The sequence below is a fragment of the Salmo trutta genome, chromosome 11, assembly GCF_901001165.1.
Source record: "Salmo trutta chromosome 11, fSalTru1.1, whole genome shotgun sequence".
NCBI lineage: Eukaryota > Metazoa > Chordata > Actinopteri > Salmoniformes > Salmonidae > Salmo > Salmo trutta.
In genome coordinates this window covers 12,829,211-12,850,489 of record NC_042967.1, presented here as the reverse complement: position 1 = coordinate 12,850,489, position 21,279 = coordinate 12,829,211, and the positions used below count along the sequence as shown (strand labels likewise).

The window sequence follows — 21,279 nt, the reverse complement described above, 5'->3', positions numbered from 1 at the left end:
TCATTCATCTTCATTGTGTTATCTTTCTTTGGACAAATGGCTTCACTTGACTAAATATATAGTGCTGACTTGCACCTTTCTGAAAGCTTTTGTAGGAATTAGTGGAGCTTTTGGACTTAATCCTCTCACACCCTTTCTCACTTCTTAAGAATCTTAATTAGAACCATGCATTCACAGGCCACATGTTTTACAGCAAGGAAAGAGAGAAAGAAATATATATAAATAAGAGAGAGAGAAGCCAACTCCAGTATGTTTTTTTTATATAGGCAAAGGATACACAAATAATATTCAACAAATGCATATTTGTGGTATTTTCTATGAATAAATGTGAGAAGTTAGGCTAGTTCAATGTGGAACATTAAATTAGTTTCCACAGTGAGTTTCCACAGTGGATGTCACATTTATACTTTGTCATTATTTTATACAGTTGAGTTATTCTTAACAACTTTTGGTGATTTAAATGAATTATAATTTTCCACTTGTGTGAAATACTGAGAATGATTGATTTGCATTGCCATCTAGTGGAGCTTGCATGATGACTCAGATTGCAGATCAACCGAACTACATCTGTGCTCAAGTCTTCCAATGTGATGGATTTAAAAAATGAGCAATGGAAAGTATTGAGATCTTTTCCATATCCAATCAGATTGAAGCATGGGCGGCATTTGTCAAGAACGTCAACAAGAAGTAACCATCAGTTACGTTGTACAATTTATTTAGATGTTTATGTTTAGGAAGTTTTAGAAATGAATATATAGTTATTAATACAAGAACTGCGTTGTTTTTGACCAGTTGGATTTTATTAGATTATCAATTTTTGTTTTTAATTTTATCAAGAGCTTTCGCTCGGAATGGATGCGGCGTGGATTCATTGTTTGTTTACATATTGAATCATGAGATCAGCTGACTAACGTTAGCTAGCTAGCTACCAATTTCTGGTTTAGCAAAGCAGCTAACGTTACAATGTGTTTGGAAATTGTCGTTCAGTATTCATGCTTCCCAAAGCACATTTGAAACGAACTCTTATATACCAAGCTATAGCTGGCAGCGGTAATAGCTAGTTGTTAGCTATTGACCCAGTGAGTGTAGGACGCTGGCCAACTTGCTGTGGCTAACTAGCTTACCATTACAAATATGCCTTGTACTTGTGGCAACTGGAGGAGATGGATTCGGCCTCTGGTCGTTTTTCTATACTTTCTGGTTGTGCTTGTCGTCCTACTACCCCTGTGCATCTGGGAACTACAGAAATCAGAGGTCAGTTGGTATCATTGCAGCCCAATAATATCGTTACTTGACACTGAATAGCCTAGTCCATGCTTTGTTGTTTAGATGTTGATTATATACGTAATGTATACCTTTCAGGTTGGTACCCATAACAAAGCATGGTTCATAGCTGGGATATTCGTGTTCATGACCATACCCATATCACTATGGGGGATCCTGCAGCATCTTGTAAACTATACTCAACCAGAGCTACAGAAGCCAATTATCAGGTAAGTGAAAGGCTACTCTGTCACAGCTGTAGGATAGTATTACCGTCATGGGTTTGTGTCTTTATCTTGAATGATGTACAATATAACCTAACTGATTGTGAATGATCTCGTCTCCTTTTTTTCTTTTTACAGAATATTATGGATGGTCCCTATTTACAGTTTGGACAGTGTAAGTAATGCCTTCAATTCTTGATCATGTAGCAAGATGTTCTTAAAAGTCAACATTGGTTTATTGTTAAGTTGCAAATATTTGACAAAAGAAGTTAACAGAAGTCACTGTAGCTTTGACAGTAGTAAAACTGAAAAGCGCCTGACATGAGCATGGCACTTCTATTCGTTTCGCTATGCTAATTAGCATCTGCTACGCTCAGTGTTCCCCCTATCACACAATTTCCATTATCCTACTTCCCAAAGAATGAGAACAGAGCTCCTTTAGAAAAACAAAACAGAGAAACAAAAAAATGCCTCACTCCCTGACTGACTTTTCAGAGTAAATGTTTTCAATAGTTTCAAGTGTTCACTATTATCATGCAACATATCATTGAGATAATGTAATGGCCCATCTATGATCCCATTCCTCTCCTTGTCTTCCTCTCCCACCCTCTCCCTTTCTCTCTCCCAGTGGATTGCGTTGAAGTACCCCAGCATTGCCATCTACGTGGACACGTGCAGGGAGTGCTACGAGGCATACGTCATCTACAACTTCATGATCTTCCTGCTCAACTACCTGGGAAACCAGGTACACATTCTTGTCATGACCTGACTGAGAATGATCCCAGACCTGTTTGTTCTAACATTCCAATCATGGCCACTCTTTGTCCTATGCCAAACATAAGTCTAGCACAAACACATCTGGATCCCAGGCTAGACTGAGTAGCCTACATTTATTTCAATATCCTCACACTGTAATTCCTCTCTTCTCTTTATTTCTCTCTCTCTCTCTCTCTCTCTCTCTCTCTCAACCATGGGTAACCAGTACCCCAGCCTGGTACTGATGCTGGAGGTGCAGGAGCAGCAGAAACACCTTCCTCCCCTCTGCTGCTGCCCGGCATGGCCCATGGGAGAGTGAGTTTGTTGCTTTTATAGTTTTTGTAGTTCTTTAAGTGTATGTGTGCTATAATGAACAGGCCCCATGTACCAGATATGTTAGTGCTGTGCATTTGGCATGAGAACAAACATAGGGGTTGGCTTTACTCATAGCGATGGTGGATGCAACATTGTATCTGTCCCATTAGGGTGTCTGTGGGAGCATGGGCAGGGCATTGATGCTATCTCCATTTTGAAATAGTGAATTTTCTTCTACTACTTTTATAAGTTGGTATACAAAATTAAATGGTCATACTGCCACCTGGAATGTGTTGTTTGAACAGGTATAAAGCCAAGGTTGACACATTTACTGCCACCTGTGGTTATGGAGTGTTTGATCACTTATAATTCATTGGCTGAAGCCTCCTTATGACCTGGATGGATTTATGTTATCCTTCCTTAAACCACCCAATTGACTACTTCAAAATGGTGAAAGTCCTTAATGGCGTTGTCCATGCTAAAACTGGCTTTTGGCCATTAGAGTCCTCTATCAATATCTATGGCATTACTGCACAATCAGCCAGGCTAATAAGGAGCTATAATATTATCCATACCATGTGTTAAGTTTACATTTTAGGATGAAGGTCTATGTTTTTGTGCAGCAATAAACTAACACTTCTTTGTTTCACGTGTTATGAATGGATATTTTAGGATTAATAACATGTTTTTATACCACATTGATGTGTTTTAAGTATACATTTATATTTCAGACTCATAATCAAAACAGGAAGTTGGGTGTTAAAGTGGCTCCAGTCTGTGTGGCCTCCATTTTGAGTCTCTTTCTAGAAGGTTCACCTTCAAGGTGTTTGTTTGGCTGCTTGAAGTCTCCATTGCTACTCGCCAGCTCCAAACGAGCCCCAGTCAGGCAACAATAGTAATATGTAGCATGTCTGCCTGTAGTTGATTAAGAACAGAACCAGAAGTGTTTGCACGTGGAACATGTTCTCATTTTAGGAAAAATGTACCAGCTTAAAGAACAGAAAGACAGCATTAGGCTCATCTGTTTTGTTTACTCTGCATTTTAACTAATGCTGTGCATCTGCGATTTTAGCCACAGGTATTGCAGCATCTTTCTTCATAGGATGTTATTGATTTTAAGAAAGGGAAGAAATTCATGAGAAACAAAGCAGGTGATTAGTAAGATGTTAGTGCTATTTTATAGTGGGAAAAAAGCTAACATTTTCTGTGAATGTCTTTCCTTAATATTGTGTACCGTGTTTTCCTATTGCAGGGTATTGCTATTGAGATGCAAGCTGGGAGTGTTGCAGTACACGGTTGTCAGACCAGTCACAACAGTTATTGCCCTGTAAGTGTTTTGCACAGGATCTGTTATTCCATTCAGGATGGACTTATGTTATATGCCTAAGTGTTGAATGTACATGTGCCCAGAGAGACAGCAACCTTACCTTGGTCCAGGGCCAGCTCTGTCTCTCTTGACTTCTGGGTCAGCCAGTCCAAGCAGATTATCATTTATTCAGATGGTGACGAAACATAAATATGTACAAAAAGGAAAAATACCAAAGGCATTTCCAAACCTAAAGATTTTAAAATAAAAAAAGTATCATGGCCACCAAACCAACCAGCAGCCTTACGGCTCTCCAAGCCGTAAGTCCCTTGGGGGACTGGGGTGTGGAAGTGGTAGTGATCTGTAGTGTGCGGTCTAAACTACCTAACCTATTCCCTAACACTCACCACATATAAATTACATTTTTGTATCAAGTCATATCACTTGTCTCCATTCACTATCCTGTAGGATATGTCAGCTCTGTGGTGTGTATGATGAAGGTAACTTCAGCTCAACCAATGCATGGACGTACCTGGTGATATTCAACAATATGTCCCAGCTGGTAGGTTCTGTATTTTTCACACTTGTCTCCACATTTCTATAAACTTCCTGTCACCATACCACCACCACAAAGATAACGTTATTAAATATTTAGCATTCAGTAAGTGGTCTCTTTCTCTATCATTCTCTCTCCTCTCTCTCCCAGTTTGCCATGTACTGTTTGGTCCTGTTCTACAAGGCCCTAAGAGAGGAACTGGCCCCCATCAGGCCAGTGGGGAAGTTCCTGTGTGTCAAAATGGTGGTGTTCGTCTCCTTCTGGTGAGTGCTTTTTTTGGGGCTGCCATTTTGGATCACCTGCATCTATCTCCTAGCCTGGTTCCAGATCTGTTTGTACTGTCTTGCCAACCCCTGTGGTCAATGTCAAGCCATTGACATAGCACAAACAGATCTGGGACCAGTCAATGTGTCTGCCATTCATGGATCTAGCATTGTTATCCATTAAAGTAACACAGTTTTGGCTGCCCATTTTTGTATTTCTTATACAACTTTTTTTCAGAATTGCATGTGTAGGACTTGTTAACAAAGTATGTTTTAAAGCTGTGTGAATTATAGCCAGTAATTGGGTTAATGCGTTCCCTGTGTTGGCTGCAGTGTATAGGATTGATTATTTCCACTCTGTTGTCTGGAATCTATCTTAGGCAAGCTGCATTCATCGCTCTCCTGGTCAAGGTTGGAGTGATCTCAGAGAGACACACGTGGGACTGGGACAGTGTGGAGGATGTGGCTACAGGCCTACAGGTAATGCAAGACAATACCAACACTGTATAACGCCATAGTAACACTTTTACTACAATGCTACATAATGCTGTAGTAATGCAGTTGTAAAATTACTTGTTTGGTATAAGGTAATATCTGTTGAGGCTTGTGGTCTCATGCCCCTAGAAAACGAGATGATTCATCTCAAGGACTTCTATCCTGTACAAGATTTCTAAATAACTTAGATATGATGGTTTGTTACATACTTAAGTACATGAAACAGGTGTGAGAATAGACTTGCTTTGCTATACAGTCAAGCTTTCATCCATGCTTCATCCAGGACTTCATCATCTGTGTGGAGATGTTCCTGGCGGCCATCGCCCACCACTTCAGCTTCACCTACAAGCCCTACATCCAGGAGGCTGAGGAGGGATCCTGCTTCGACTCCTTCCTGGCCATGTGGGACATCTCTGACGTCAGGGCTGACATCTCTGAGCAAGTCCGCAACGTCGGTTAGTTCTCATCCCATTTGGCTTGACTCAATAGCAGTCACGCATGGATGGAATCAAATAAGCCGCTGTTAAGAACTTTGTTTGAAAAGGTTTCATAGCGACTCGATTTATGTTAGTAGAATGTCATGAGAGAATAGAAAATGGCTACCCTCAAAATCTTCAAGACTTTTTGATAGATTTCCTTATGAGAAGGGCAATACACTCACATAATATCTTCAAACACATTATTTCTTTCCTGATACAGGGAGAACGGTTATGGGCCGACCTAGGAAGACCTACTTCGGTGAGGCGGAGGACGACGGCGAGCGCTCAGGCTTGCTTTCTCCAGGCTCCCTGGACGCCATCGGTCCCACGGAGGCCTTGTCCAACCCGGCGTCCCCCAAGGGTCGGTACCAGGGCCTGGGGAAAACCCAAACGCCCCACTCCCTGTCAGCCCCCGCCGGGCTCAGCAATGCTCAGTGGATTGGAGAGGGGGATGGAGAGGAGAGGGAAGACGATGGTAGACAAGCTCCAGAGCCCAGAAACACCACCAACGAGCCAACAGACTCGGTTACAGACGACCTTGTCGTTATCACCTAGCTTAGCGTCATCGCTAAAATCCTCCAATGGGAACTCTGAATGCACGTTATACCAAACACAGTTGGGCAGGAACCAAGTATGGACTCGGCTACATTTCCCCTACAGACGATATTTGGCTTACCTGCACATTACCAAATTTAAAGCAAGCGATGATAAAGCACACATTAATCAAGCAATATTGTAGTGAGTCATTTGTCCACCAGGGCTGATGCAGATGGACCTCTGTCAATGACAGCTCGAAGAATGTTCATAAGCTTTTGTAAGGGTCTCATGACACTTAAGATATTTTTTCTTGTTTCTGTATTGTACTACTGAGTCATAATGGTAAAGTACGGTACCTCAATACCTTATTTTAGTATAACCCCTCTTCATTGTAATGGGTCTGGACTTAAAGGTCAAAAGCCGGTGAGAGATTTTACCAGTATACTTGTTCTATAATAGCGCCTGGGTGATATCACTACAAACTTGTTAATCATTTACTAAGGGTTTTAGTTGTTACTACGAAAACGTTCAAAGTATTATATATGTAGCTTTTAAACTGAAACTTATACAAAATACTGGTTTGCACCAATGATTGGTTTATATACAGTACCACTCATTCTAGGGTTTTTCTTTATTTTTACTATTTTCTACATTGTAGATTAATAGTGAAGACATCAGAACTATGGAATATCACACATGGAATCATGTGGTAACCCCAAAATGTTCTTATTTGGGATTCTTCAAAGTAGCCACCCTTTGCCTTGATAGCTTTGCACACTTTTGGCATAAAGAAAAACCCTTGAATGAGTAGGTGTCCATACTTTTGACTGGTACTGAACATCATTGGTTTGCACATGCTTGAATACGGTCTTCGAACCTATGTTACAGATTTTGAAGCATGAAGCTGTCTCACTTTGGCATTAACGCTAACAGTCTCTATAGTCTTCTCAGATGCCTTGTTCTTCTATGTGCCGTACGTGGTCCTAGTGTATCCACACTATGTCCACTATCAAGTAATTCACACATTTCACGTCTGCCTCTCATTTGTAAATATAAACTGATGCTTACATATACATTTTGTTGGACCAGTGTAGCTGACATTTTTCTTTCCATTCTAATGTCTGTTTTAAGCTTTTCAGGGATATTAGTTGTGATTTACTGTACTGAAAGGGATTGATTTCAGTCTTTTACTGGTTTCGTTGTCATCCATTAGTAGAATGTCTTCCTATCAGGAATGTGTGTAGCTATTGCCTTACCTGATGTTTGTCACAAAGCATTAACCATCAAACATGTCAGCACCTTTGACTTTGAGAGTTCAACTCAAGGTTCCAAACATTCACCCTCCAATAAATGAAATTAAATTCAATGTGGCTGTCAGTTTTTGATGACACCAAGTCCCTTGTTTGTTCATTATGATTTTCTTTGATTTCTAAATTCATCTGAGAGAAAAATGCAAGTGCTGATACAAAACATTTTAATGAGGACTGCAACCATAATCAAGAGACGTCATTCCAAAACAAGATTATGAACACACTGAAGACCAAAACGTCTCAAGATGAGCACATCATAAAACATGTAAATGTCTTTGTGAAAGTCCTGAGAGAAGGCATATTGAGATGGTAGCTGTGGGGTCATTTTAGAGCTGGCGCTTCCGGAGAATCCATAGTCCAATCCCTTCCCCTCGACATATATGCAGTTCACTCATAATATAGAATCCAGAGTGATACCTTGACCTCTCCCAGTAAGACTGAGTGGACTTGATGCTCTTGTAGAATCAAAAGCACCACAACTCCCTCCTTTAAAACACTAATGAAGTGGACTCTTGTACTGTTCATATCACCAGACATCTACTTCTCACAGTCACTGAGCGGACTCTCTAACCGAATCCACAGTCCCGGTCTCCCCAGCCTCTTCCTCTATACTGGCTGATATGGAGATGGAGCTCTTCTGCAGGGTGACGGCCAGGCGTACCCAGTCTCCCTCCCTCACTGCCAGGGGCTGGTGCAGCACCACGGCAGCCTGCTTCCAATGGGAGTCCTGGTTGAAGGTGCTCACGCTGATCTCCTCGTTCAGGTGGATCTGGTACCAGAAGGGCACAGCAGTCACCCTGCCTGAGGCACTAGCCTGGACCTGGGAGAAACACACAGTCAGGGCCACAGAAATAGACTATTGTAAGCTATAAAATAGTAATTGTAAACTCAGCAAAAAAAAGAAACGTCCTCAACTGTGTTTATTTTCAGCAAAACTTAACGTGTAAATATTTGTATGAACATAAGATTCAACAACTGAGACAAACTGAACAAGCTCCACAGACATGACTAACAGAAATTGAATAATGTGTCCCTGAACAAACGGGGAGCCAAAATCAAAAGTAACAGTCATTATCTGGTGTGGCCACCAGCTGCATGAAGTACTGCAGTGCATCTCCTCATGGACTGCACCAGATTTGCCAGTTCTTGCTGTGAGATGTTACCCCACTCTTCCACCAAGGCACCTGCAAGTTCCCGGACATTTCTGGGGGGAATGGCCCTAGCCCTCACCCTCCGATCCAACAGGTCCTAGACGTGCTCAATGGGATTGAGATCCGGGCTCTTAGCTGGCCATGGCAGAACACTGACATTCCTGTCTTGCAGGAAATCACGCACAGAACGAGCAGTATGGCTGGTGGCATTGTCATGCTGGAGGGTCATGTTAGGATGAGCCTGCAGGAAGGGTACCACATGAGGGAGCAGGATGTCTTCCCTGTAACGCACAGCGTTGAGATTGCCTGCAATGACAACAAGCTCAGTCCGATGATGCTGAGACACACCGCCCCAGACCATGACGGACCCTCCACCTCCAAATCGATCCCGCTCCAGAGTACAGGCCTCGGTGTAACGCTCATTCCTTTGACGATAAATGCAAATCCGACCATCACCCCTGGTGAGACAAAACCGCGACTCGTCAGTAAAGAGCACTTTTTGCCAGTCCCGTCTGGTCCAGCGACGGTGGGTTTGTGCCCATAGGCGACGTTGTTGCCGGTCATGTCTGGTGAGGACCTGCCTTACAACAGGCCTACAAGCCCTCAGTCCAGCCTCTCTCAGCCTATTGCGGACAGTCTGAGCACTGATGGAGGGATTGTGCGTTCCTGGTGTAACTCGGGCAGTTGTTGTTGTTGCCATCCTGTACCTGTCCCTCAGGTGTGATGTTCAGATGTAACGATCCTGTGCAGGTGTTGTTACACATGGTCTGCCACTGCGAGGATGATCAGCTGTCTGTCCTGTCTCCCTGTAGCGCTGTCTTAGGCGTCTCACAGTACGGACATTGCAATTTATTGCCCTGGCCACATCTGCAGTCCTCATGCCTCCTTGCAGCATGCCTAAGGCACGTTCACGCAGATGAGCAGGGACCCTGGGCATCTTTCTTTTGGTGTTTTTCAGAGTCAGTAGACAGGCCTCTTTAGTGTCCTAAGTTTTCATAACTGTGACCTTAATTGCCTACCATCTACCACCATTAACGACCGTTTCACAGGTGCATGTTCATTAATTGTTTATGGTTCATTGAACAAGCATGGGAAACAGTGTTTAAACCCTTTACAATGAAGATCTGTGAAGTTATTTGGATTTTTATGAATTATCTTTGAAAGACAGGGTCCTGAAAAAGAGATGTTTCTTTTTTTTGCTGAGTTTATTTCTATGGTCAGGGCCACAGCTCAGTGGAAGTACTGACACTGCCAAGGGATCTGGCAACTCAGTGTTATCCTCAGTATAATGTGTAAGCAGACAATGGTGCCATTTACCATGCTATTTTTATATGAATGTTTCAGACAATATCTGATAATGTATCTATAACTAAATGAATCTGTCGGGTTGGGTCTTTACCTTGACGTCTCTGTTGGTATAGTTGGCGTTGGTGTTCATGAGGTCCAGGATAAAGAGTTCTACAGAGTCACTGAGATGTCTACACTGCAGAGTGGACAAGTCCAGAAACACATGGACTGGAACCTAGGAAGGAGAGAGATCATATCATTGTTCCATATTAGATGTCCACTCAACGGACATCTATACAACCCTACATCTGAGACTAATTCAACCCCTTTAAACAGAATAACAAGGCAGTCCATGTAGTCTAGTTCAGTATTTCCCAAACCTCTCCAGCTAGTTTGTTGTCAGGTGTTTTTAACTAAATCTCCAACTCTTAGAACTCTTTTAGAGTCATGTGCATCATGTGACCTGCTGCACCGCTACACTCTAGAAAGCAGGAGGAGAGTTCTCATCAAGCGACAGAGCGGGAGTGTCACTGTCACGGAGAACAAACGAATGCCGCCGCCGCCTCCTCCCTGTCACAGCTCCCGGTGTCTCCGCCGCTCTCCGTTTGATGTCATTGATGTAATGCTTACCGATGGATCCAGGTAGGGATGTCCTTACGTGAAGCCGCGTGAATGCTTTTCCCCAGCGTGACAGTCGCGCTACGGCGTGCCCTTGTCTGAGTTCTTCGGAGACAACATCTGTTTAAACAAACTGCCGTCCCGCGGGAGCCAACGCCGAAAATTAGAGCGCCAACAAGACACCGGAAAAGACAGACGACTTAAAAGGATTTCTCAGCTCCCCGTAATACGGACGGAAAGCCAGATAAAAGAAAACATGAGAAGTCTCAACGTAGAAGGTTGCATTGCAAGCAAAATGGGTTTTTAAAACATATATTGACTTAAAAAAAGCACAGTAAAAAGGTCAGTTTAAACTTATTGTGCCCTTTCAAATTAGTTCACTTGAGCTCAACTGCAATACGGAAGACCAAGAACCACTAACAGTACTGCGAAAGAAACTATAAGAAAACAACGTTTAGCTTTCGCCAGAATATTTTGGGGGGGGATTATATGTTAGTAGCCATCTTGAGTGAAGATGTTACAACCCTCAGGCAACATGTTGGTGTGTCTCAGGAGCCTGTTCTTTGAATCAGAAGAATGATGCAAGGTACAAAGAACATTGAGGCAGCTGTCAATACTATGACTATTGCATCAGTGACATGAGAGGGAATACCAGATATGAGAGGAGACATGTTGAGCGAGAAAGGCTTGGGAGTTGTGTCACGTAGAATGAATTTCTGAGTTGACCATACTTTTCCCCCTAACCATGCAGTAAATTTACTATAGGACTTTGTTAGTTATCAGAGTATAGTGCATGAACATTTAGAGCTGGGGAGTGTGACTACAGCCAGGAGGTTTTCCTGACAATGTGACCGGACTCGGTCCTCTGTAGCTCTGTTGGTAGAGCATGGTGCTTGCCCTCAGAACAGCCTCAATTCGTCAGGGCATGGACTGGCCCACGTTGACTCCAATGCTTCCCACAGTTGTGTCAAGTTGGCTGGATGTCCTTTGGGTGGTGGACCATTCTTGATACACTCGGGAAACGATTGAGTGCGAAAAACCCAGCAGCGTTGCAGTTCTTGACACACTCAAATCAGTGCGCCTGGCACCTACTACCATACCCAGTTCAAAGGCACTTCAATATTTTGTCTTCATTCATCCTCAATGGCACACATACACAATCCATGTCTCAATTGTCTCAAGGCTTAAAAATCCCTTATTAACCTGTCTCCTCCCCTTCATCTACACTGATTGGATTTAATAAGTGACATCAGTAAGGGATCATAGCTTTCAACTGGATTCACCTGGTCAGTCTGTCATGGAAAGAGCTGGTGTTGCTATTGTTTTGTACACGGTGTAAAGAGATATATATATATATATATAAATAAACGGTGTGGTTTGAGGCCTGAATGCTGATTCACTGAAAGCTGTGGTATATCAGACTATACCACAGGTATGACAAAACATTCATATTTACTGCTCTAATAACCAGTTTACAATTGCAATAAGGCTCCTCGGGGGTTTGTGGTATCTGGCAAACATACCACAGCTAAGGGCTGTATCCAGGCACTTCGTGTTGCATCGTGCATAAGAACAGCCCTTGGCCATATACCACAACCCCTCTGGCCTTACTGCTTAACTAAATCATTAAAACCTCAGGCCCTAGTGACGACATATGCAAGGCAGGTGGTGAGATACAGTATGCATGCAGCGGATCTGGGGAGGTGTGTCAGTAACTCACAGTGAATTGGTTGATGAACGGGGCGATGTTGAAGCCCAGTGTAGGCTCCTGGCCCTGGACAGCACTCTCCAGCAGCAGGGTGTCAGACTCCACCAGCATCCCGTACACCACTATTCTCTCTGGGAAGATCTGACCGCCGTCCTCCAGCAGGCACCTGCCATGGATGGACCCCACCAAAACAATCAAACAATTGTACAAAAAGGGACAGATTCTTCCAATGTGACAACACTGAAGATTCAATATCAACATTCGAGATGCTGCAATATGATCCACAATCCCACCTCATTCCTAAAACACTATCAAATTTCACCAGCACTTCATACATACTACCCGGTTACTACCAAAACTACCTTTCCCAGCAGCACTTCATCTTCCTACCTGGCTAGGGTGGCTTTCTCCATCAGCTTCTGCCTCACTAAGCCACAGGTCTCCACACAGTCTAATATAATGGCGCTCCACAGCTTCTCCCTGGAGGGTCTTTGGAGCACCGCCTGCTCGTCCTCCACCTGGTTCAGCCAGAACTCGAGAGCCTCCTCTGGGACACCGTTGGCCCTGGCCAGCCTCCTGAGCACCGCCTGGTGCTGGGTCTTCTCTACCGAACTATAGGCCTTCACCTGGCCCTGACTGGCTGCCATGAGGGAGAGAACAGAGAAGCCCTCGGACACGTCCAGCACGTAGAAGGGGTCGGGACCAGGGTCCATAGGGCCACTGGGGGGGTCAGTGAGAGGCATAACCTCTAACCCTTCACCCTGGCTGGGACCCTGGACCGAACGAGCATCCTTCAGGTTGGTGATGAGTTTAGCCAGTGCCCTGCGGAAACTATCGTGGTAGGGCTGGTTGTTGAGGAGGGCCATTTCAGCACACTCCAGCATGGTGTAGTCTCGAGGTCCACTGCTCTGCTCTGTCCCGAGGCAAGCTAGGGCGCTGCACAGTTCTGCCTCGGCGTTAAGGCTTGGGTTGGGATTGCCGCTCGGGCCTGGGTTGTTTCTAGGTTTGTCTGGATCCAGACAGTCGTCTAGACAGAACTCTCGTCCGTCTCTCGCCACGGCAACGCTGCAGAGTCTCAGGTAGGCGTCCCGGCAGGAGATCTCCACGATGAGCTCGTCACCAGGCCTCAGGGGAAAATCTGACGAGACATTTCATTTTATGGTTCATTTGAAGAAGGACAGATACAAACCTATTGACATTGAATAAACAACCCTCCAACGCGTTGCACCATCACTTAAATATTTTGCCCATGGCACACATACACAATCCATGTCTCAATTCTTTAACCTGTTTCCTCCCCTTCATCTACACTGATTGAAGTAGATTTAACAAGTGACATCAATAAGGGATCATAACTTTCACCTGGATTCACCTGGTCAGTCTGTGTCATGGAAAGAGCAGGTGTTCATAATGTTTTATATATTCACTGTATGTACATTTGTTTTGAAGTGTGTGACCCTTTTTTAAGTCCAATAAATAAAGCACGTAAAATTGCAAATGACGAACAAATTCTTGGCATATCATAAGTAACAAGTTGATTTCTTTCTTTTTTTATAAGGCCTTGTTGCACACATTACTGTTTATTCATGAACCACAACAATAAGTAAAACAGAACTGGCATGGAACAAGATGCTTTGTCAATGCACAAAAAGAAAGCGGGAGAGGAAGAGGGGTAGGAGCAGGGGAGCGAGGGAAATGAGATTCAGGTTAGGGAGGGAGACAGAGAGACAGAGAGAGATTCCTGTAGGAATAACATCTGTTTGTGTCATCACGTCAGCGTGTGGCTTGTCGTTGTCAGGGGGCGTTTGGGGAAAATACATATGTAGAGCCTACAAGAGATTCATGAACACTAAAGAGTGTCACAGGCGATCCCGGTGCACCCGTCTGTCGCCACGGCAGCCGGGAAACGGATGATCACCGGGAAAAATAGCAGGAATGGTGTCTGGCGGGTCCCTGGACGCTGCCCCTGTCAACTAGCAACACTGCTGTACAGAAACACTGAGCTCGGCAGCTGAATGATGGTGCATCTCAATGACAACGCCACAACTTCACTTTGTTGTTCTACGTCTGGAAGGAGCACAATAGCCTGACAGGATAAAGGAGTACAGAATTGTTTGCAGACAAAGGTCAAGCCTATTTGCGTAGAATTCATTCAATCCATTTGAATGTTCATGGTTGTGGAATCCAGCTAGGAAAACCAAAGACAACCAATAACAGCCTTGAGGTTACAGTGTAAGTTGTCTTCAGGTCATTGCCTACTGTCTTCAATGGAATAGGTTTCTTCTATATGTAACCTACTGCCCCCGTTTGACTGAATGGGGAATTGCATTGCAAACATCAAAAGGGGACAAATATTACAGCGGAATATGCAAGAACACCATTTGTATATATTATGTGCAGTATGTAATATAGGTGTAATTTATTACTGCAATAGTTGTTCTGAGTGGATGTCAGGAGAATCTGTGTAGAACTTGATCAGTCTCTACAGTGCATTCTGTGCATCTCTACTGTATGATGAGAAGGGCTCTATGTAGAGATGTTTATACACACTGCTCCCTACGCAGTGCTCCCTACGCACTGCAACACTACATCATACTCCTACAGAGGAGTAGTGTGCAGTTGTCTAAATATACTACCTCACTGCATGTGTATAGGCACTGAGTGTACAAAACATTATGAACACCTGCTCTTTCCATCAAATAGACCAGGGGTACTCAACTCTTACCCTACGAGGTTCAGAGCCTACTGGTTTTCTGTTCTACCTGATAATTCATTGCACACGCCTGGTGTCCCAGGTCTAAATCAGTCTGATTAGAGGAGAACAATGAAAAAAAGCAGTGGAACCGGCTTCAAGGTCCAGAGTTGAGTTTGAGGGACACAGGCTGACCAGGTGAATCCAGGTGAAAGCGTTGATCCCTTATTGAGGTCACTTGTTAAATCCACTTCAAACCGGTGCTGATGAAGTGCAGGAGGATATTTAAACCTTGAGACATGGATTGTGTACGTGTGCCATTCAGAGGGTGAAAGGGCAAGACAAAAGATTTAAGTCCCTTTCAATGGGGTATGGTAGAACTGAAACACTGATGGGTTTTTCACACTCAACAGTTTCCTGTGTGTATAAAGAACGGTCCACCACCCAAAGGACATCCAGCCAACTTGACAACTGTGGGAAGCATTGGAGTCAACAAGGGCCAGCATCCCTGTGGAACACTTTCGACATCTTACGGAGTCCATGCCCCAACGAATTGAGGCTGTCCTGAGGGCAAAAGGGAAGGTGTTCCTAATGTTTTGTACACTCAGTGTATATACACGTCTTATATAAATGATCCTACTGTGTGGTGTCTGAACGGGGTAGATGGCCTGCTCCCAGCAGGTGTCCTCCTTAGGGCCGGTGGACAGGCTACTCTCCTGGTCCAGGTGGAGCTGGAACCACACGGCCAGGGCGTCCAGCAGACCCTCCCCAGTTACAGGTAGACGCACCCGGCTCACCTCCCTGGAGCACAGACCCTCCAGCTCCTGGGGTACAGTTAGCATAGCATAACACAATCACGGCTCTTGTATTCTTGGAACCTATAGCCAAACATCACGCTAACGAGCTTGTTCGATTTTGAAAAGCTTGAGAGTGTATGAGGCTTTTGACATACGAGATATTGTTTCGTTATCAATATACAGAATCTACACACAGCAATGCAACTGTGAGGCTGTAAGTCGTAGTTGTTGATAATAACTAACAGTTCCCCGTGGAGATGTAATTCTGGTTTATACGTTATCTATGTACACATAAAGACGCTCTACTGCCGCTGACCTGCACGTTGTTGAAGTCTATGTCCAGGGCATTGAAGGGTTCAGTGAGGGGCGTGTAGCCTCCAGGCAGTCTGCTCAGTCTCTCTGTGGTGTAGGGCTCTGTGGAGTCATCCTCTGAGCTGCAGCTTACTGGGCTGTGGAGCTCTCCGGCTGCAGCCGTGGCCAGGCCTCCCACCTCAGACACACACAGCCTGCAGGCACATGGTTATAAATAGATGGTATGACATGAATATTAACACCGGTGTCTGTTTACACATACACACACACACCACTCTCCAGGGACATATGGCCTTCAGCTGTTGTTCCATGTCGACAATGAAATATTCCAACAGATAAGGACACGAAAAGGTGAACAACATGTTGAACTTGTTGATGTTTGGTCTACTGTTCTAAATGCTGAGGCATTGAGGGTGAAACGAGCAAAATAAATGATACAACTAAATCCATCATTGAAGAACAACGTCTGACTGACTTAAGTTAGGCTTTATTAACAACAGAGGGACAGGTCACCTGTGATGGCGGCGGATCTCCAGGCACTGGACAGCCATTCCAAACACAGTGGCTCCGGCAGGGATGACCCGGCCTGTTTGGGAGGGAGGCCTGGACGGGTCCTGGGTGCTCTGCAGGAGCAGGAAGTGAGCCTTCACGTCTTCATACATCAGGCCTCATGCCATTAACTTTGCTATAATAGGATTTCGGTTGTTGTTGCAATTTATATTATATGTTTACTAAATGCACTTGTCTGTAGGGAATCTTTATGTAAAGGATTTTCATCTATCCTTTTTCTTCTTTTTTTTTACCTCAAATGTAGTATCGCATTGAGACCATAGATGGCACTGTTGACCTATATTGGCTGCAGCATTATGATATTGAGGAAGGTGGTTGATTGGCACTGTAGCCTCCTACTGTAACCTTTAAAATGATTTTGGATTAATCTCTTGCCAATAAACAAAGGATTTGGCTGGAAAAAGGACATTTAATATAAAGAGGATTGATGCTCCATAATCATGTTTTACAATTGTGATTGTGACACAAAAATATAGGTAAAGCCTCTTTTGAAGATTACTTTGCGATCAATTGCGTTGAATTGAGAGACAGACAATCCTGTTAAATGAATGAAAAACATGAACATGACTGGCATCTAAATCCACGGTTGTAATGAAACTGAAAATGTTATGAGAAAGTGTTGGGAAATAAATAATCAACACTAAAACTAATTCATGTTACTCACTAATCATGGTAATGCTTTCAGACTTGCACTAAAGGGTGGCTTGTATTCACTACAGTGTTGGAACTCAGTATGAACACAAAATCAATCCTCAAAATGGCTGCCTATGCTAGTTAATTACCTGTGGAGGCAAAAGCAGATGATTCCAGGCGTGTATAAGGCTTTCTATAATACCTTCACCAAATAGGCCGGCATCCACAGTCTCGGTGACAACCAGCGATACCCTACCACAGAAAACACATCACACAAACGGTACATACACATTAGGAGGACGCATAGGGACAGTTTCCAGGCCACATTTTAGTAATTAAGCCGAAGCTCTTATCCAGAGCGACTTACATTAGTGCATTCATCTTAAAGTAAGCTAGGTGAGACAACACATCACAATCGTAGCAAGTACATTTTCCCTCAACAAAGTAGTTATCAGCATAGTCAGTTCTAGTAGGAAAAGACAAGTGCATTATTTGTATTTTATTTTGGGAGAGGACATGGAATTTATTCAAGATACTCTTTAAAGGAGGTAGGGTTTCAGATGTTTTTGGAAGACGGACAGCGACTCTGCCGTCTTGACATTGTACGGGGTTAAATTAAGTCTTGGACTGATGCCCATGCTCAATGGAGAGTCTCCATGTCTTTTTAGTCCAGGACTAGGCTTAATCTATGTCCAGGAAACTGGCCCATACAGATGTCAGTGTAAGAGGGAAGGTGAAAGGTCACCTCTTAGGGATGTCTTTAGGCACTTCCATCTCCAGCGACTTCATATGGAGGATCTTGATGCGTCCGTTCATTCCGTTAGCGGTGACCACCTCACAGGCCAGTTCGTACATGGTCTTGGACAGCTCACAGGCATACACCTCAGCCGCCCCTGCCTTCTTAGCACACATTCTGTCCATAGAGAGACCGGAGAGGAACAAGGATTACAAGCAGTAACAAACAAATAGAAATGGACAGACCACAGCCATGACAGTTAGTGTTTTTAACAGAGCTGTGTAGATTTCTCTGGGACAGATACTAACCATTAAGATTGTAAAACTTTAACCTAATTCTTTATATAACATAGCCACTGTAATAAAACAAAGGATGCACTTAAAAGGATAGCTCACCCAAACTACAAAATGACATTGGTGTCCTTACCCTGTAAGGAATGTACAAGGTATGACAGCAATCCATGCTTTGGTTTAGTTTTACTGGCAGTGGCTGGCACTATTTCCAAATGCTACACTTTTAGCATTTGCGGCACAAATGTCCAAAGACCTCTTGCAGGTTAAGGAAAGCAATATGTAATTTTTTCATTTGATGAACTATCCCTTTAACTGTAATAGGCAGAAAGAAATCTCACCCGAGGATACCTGTCCCTGTGCCTATATCTAACACAGTGTTGCAGCCTCCCTCAACAGCCTTCTGGATGGCCTGCTGGTACTTGTGGTTCCTCCTGCGATCGTTGAGCATCAGGAAGTGCCAGCGCTCCACCAGCCAGTTGGCCACGCGGTAGAAATTCTCCTTGGCCTCAGGGTAGTCCGGCTTCAGCTTCAGGGCCTTGTGGAAATGACCAGCGGCCTCATCCCTGAATCCCATTCTGGAGCGTGCATGGAAGATTGGAATGGAACAATTGTGAGCAACCTAAGAATACTGTGACACATTTACTAGGACACAGCGCTGTCTGGCTAGTTCAACCACTGCATGCAAACAAACAATTCATTGGCAAGACATGAAAGAAAAGATAACTATTGTCTTGATCCGGTATTGAGCACAACCTAAGGTACAATAGTACCTAGTAAACCTGACTAGTAGTCTTCCCAGTTCCCAAGCCTACAGACAAGACACCGGTCAGACTGTTGAGTGAGGGCTACCTGAACAGGTGTTCCCCCATGCTGTTGATGATGACCTCATCAGTAGGGAAGAGCTCCAGAGCCTGTTCGTAGCAGTCAAACAGGTCCTGGATGCGCCCCAGAGAGTCAAGCTCATCTGCCCATTTGAACAGAGTGAACCTAAAGGACTCCTGAAAACACACACAAAAAAAACACACATTATAAAAACTTTATTGGTGATGTATTGGACTAATCTACAAAATAAATCACTTGTCTTTTTCCTTCAGTGGTAAACATTCATATTATAACGTGCAGAGAGAATACACAGTTCAACTTCAAAACGAAATGTAGCCTAGCGGTTAGAGCGTTGGGCCAGTAACCGAAGAGTCATTGGTTTGAATACCCGAGCCAACAAGGTTAGAAAATCTCATTTGCCATTGGGCAAGGCACTTTACCCTAATTTGCTAAAGGGGCACCATACTACTATGGCTGACCCTGTAAAATAACACATTTCATTGCACCTATCTGGTGTATGTGAAAACAAATACAAATGTAATAAAAAAAAAAATCTGAAAGTTCAAAGGGAATGTCAATTGTCAGACAGGCTGAATGGTGTATAGCCTACAGCAGGGCTCTCCAACCCTGTTCCTGGAGAGATACCGTCCTGTAGGTTTTCGCTCCATCCCTAATATAGCGCACCTGATTCTAATAATTAGCTGGTTGATAAATTAAATCAGGTTAGTAACAACCTACAGGAGGGTAGCACTCTAGGAACAGGGTTGAAGAGCCCTGGCCTACAGGGTTTCCTTTGCTACCCACACTGGCAAAGTCCTTCAGCACAGGGGCCAGGTTGAGGACGAGAAGGTAGTGCACAAAGGCAGTCCCATAGTCTTGGTTGAACAGACACTGCTGGGCACTCTCCAGTGACCTGGACACCAGCTCATTCCTGGCAGGGTCCTCCCTGGGCACCCGACGGTTCCGTCTGCCACGCTTAGGCCTGGTGCTGGTGTTGGGCATTCCTATCACACAGGAAGTTAGGAGACCACATATGTTAGGAACACACAGAAACATAAACACATAGCCACACAACATTCATCACACTGATGAGCGGTTTAGTTTGATAATTACATAACTAGCTACAATGTCATTATCAAGAGGTGTTGTGTTGCTGTGTGGTTGTAAGTGTGCAGCGGAAATTGTGGTTGCAAGCTAACGTTTAAATTATACAAGTCTAGACTATCGGTGCAAAATGCCACACCAAATGATAAAAGAGTATAGCCAACTAGCAGTGTTGTGTTCATCATGCAATATCACTAGTTAACTACTGGGTATTCTTTTCAAAACTAGTCGCTAACTTAGCTAGTTAACATACAGTAGTAGCTAACTATAGCCAGCAGATTATGTGTAAAACTTCATTTGCAGTGATGTTGATGACTTACTATATATGTATCACACAATCGTGCATTTAAATACAAGAGTAACGCTATAAACGATGATGACATTAACAGTATAAAATGTAGAGCTAGCAACATCTGATAGCGCCGTTAGCTGAAGACCACTGACAGTGAAGTATTATAAGAGTTTCTAAACCCAGAGACTCAACATCGCCAGACTTCCGGGAACGCTTGCGAAGCAGACCAACATACCAGGCCGGGGTTTGGGTTTTGAGAAATCAATAAGAGAAGTGAAAAATTATTCCTTAGCTGTTAATCTTTTCGAAATCTAAAGGCACAACCTAGATGGAAGACAATGTCTCAAGTAGTTGAACATGCTTAATCTAACCTCGCGAACGTGACAAACTGACACGTCTTCATTTTTGTCAAAAACAACTTTATATCGAAGGAGTCCCTTTGATTTGACGGCCTGGACATGCGCAGTTTGGCGCGAAACGACCGTTGTACCCGATGACGCGTTCTACTCATGAGTTTAGCTAGCCTACAAAGCGTGATCGGGGATTTCTATTGGTGTAGCAGTTTCTGCCTATCTTTATACTGTACTGTCTTAGGTATAATAAGAACTGCGGCACATGTCCGTTGAGTAAATAAGTACGGGTAGGAACAAAGATATATTTCATGATTCCATTGTGTAAAGTTGTGGATGTTCTGAGTGAAGAAAATCAAATTAGAGCGTCTGAAATATTATAATAAAAAACGGTCACCGGCTAGATGTAT

At 43.7% G+C, this 21,279-nt stretch overlaps 2 protein-coding genes across 2 annotated transcripts; one reads left to right on the top strand and one right to left on the bottom strand.

The window, feature by feature from the left end:
- The first annotated feature begins 685 nt into the window (after nt 1-685).
- LOC115202231 (transmembrane protein 184C) lies at nt 686-7,560 on the top strand. Its single transcript, XM_029766218.1, has 11 exons — nt 686-1,254; nt 1,363-1,493; nt 1,626-1,662; nt 2,116-2,232; nt 2,470-2,558; nt 3,811-3,885; nt 4,333-4,426; nt 4,571-4,683; nt 5,064-5,163; nt 5,462-5,633; nt 5,878-7,560. Exons 1-11 carry the CDS (start codon nt 1,135-1,137, stop codon nt 6,210-6,212), a joined length of 1,383 nt encoding a protein of 460 aa, XP_029622078.1. The 5' UTR covers nt 686-1,134; the 3' UTR covers nt 6,213-7,560.
- A 91-nt stretch (nt 7,561-7,651) lies between these two features.
- Nucleotides 7,652-20,708, bottom strand: LOC115202229 (protein arginine N-methyltransferase 9). The gene is made up of 13 exons (XM_029766216.1): nt 20,548-20,708; nt 19,928-20,127; nt 19,151-19,299; nt 18,640-18,876; nt 18,018-18,185; nt 17,422-17,524; nt 16,583-16,692; nt 16,074-16,263; nt 15,601-15,784; nt 12,659-13,406; nt 12,281-12,434; nt 10,055-10,177; nt 7,652-8,324 (listed from the first exon to the last, which is right to left on the bottom strand). The coding sequence occupies exons 2-13, from the start codon at nt 20,123-20,125 to the stop codon at nt 8,055-8,057; spliced, it is 2,634 nt and encodes an 877-aa protein (XP_029622076.1). The 5' UTR covers nt 20,126-20,127; nt 20,548-20,708; the 3' UTR covers nt 7,652-8,054.
- Nucleotides 20,709-21,279: the final 571 nt, after the last annotated feature.

Excerpts from the sequence above, each read along its gene's own strand:
- LOC115202231 (XM_029766218.1), top strand. The coding sequence starts at position 1,135 with ATGCCTTGTACTTGTGGCAACTGGAGGAGATGGATTCGGCCTCTGGTC. Across the intron at positions 2,233-2,469 it reads TCAACTACCTGGGAAACCAG|TACCCCAGCCTGGTACTGAT; the intron begins GTACACATTCTT and ends ATGGGTAACCAG. Across the intron at positions 2,559-3,810 it reads CCGGCATGGCCCATGGGAGA|GGTATTGCTATTGAGATGCA; the intron begins GTGAGTTTGTTG and ends TTCCTATTGCAG.
- LOC115202229 (XM_029766216.1), bottom strand. The coding sequence starts at position 20,125 with ATGCCCAACACCAGCACCAGGCCTAAGCGTGGCAGACGGAACCGTCGG. Across the intron at positions 16,693-17,421 it reads ATCTGCTTTTGCCTCCACAG|AGCACCCAGGACCCGTCCAG; the intron begins GTAATTAACTAG and ends CTGCTCCTGCAG. Across the intron at positions 15,785-16,073 it reads TAGACTTCAACAACGTGCAG|GAGCTGGAGGGTCTGTGCTC; the intron begins GTCAGCGGCAGT and ends ACTGTACCCCAG.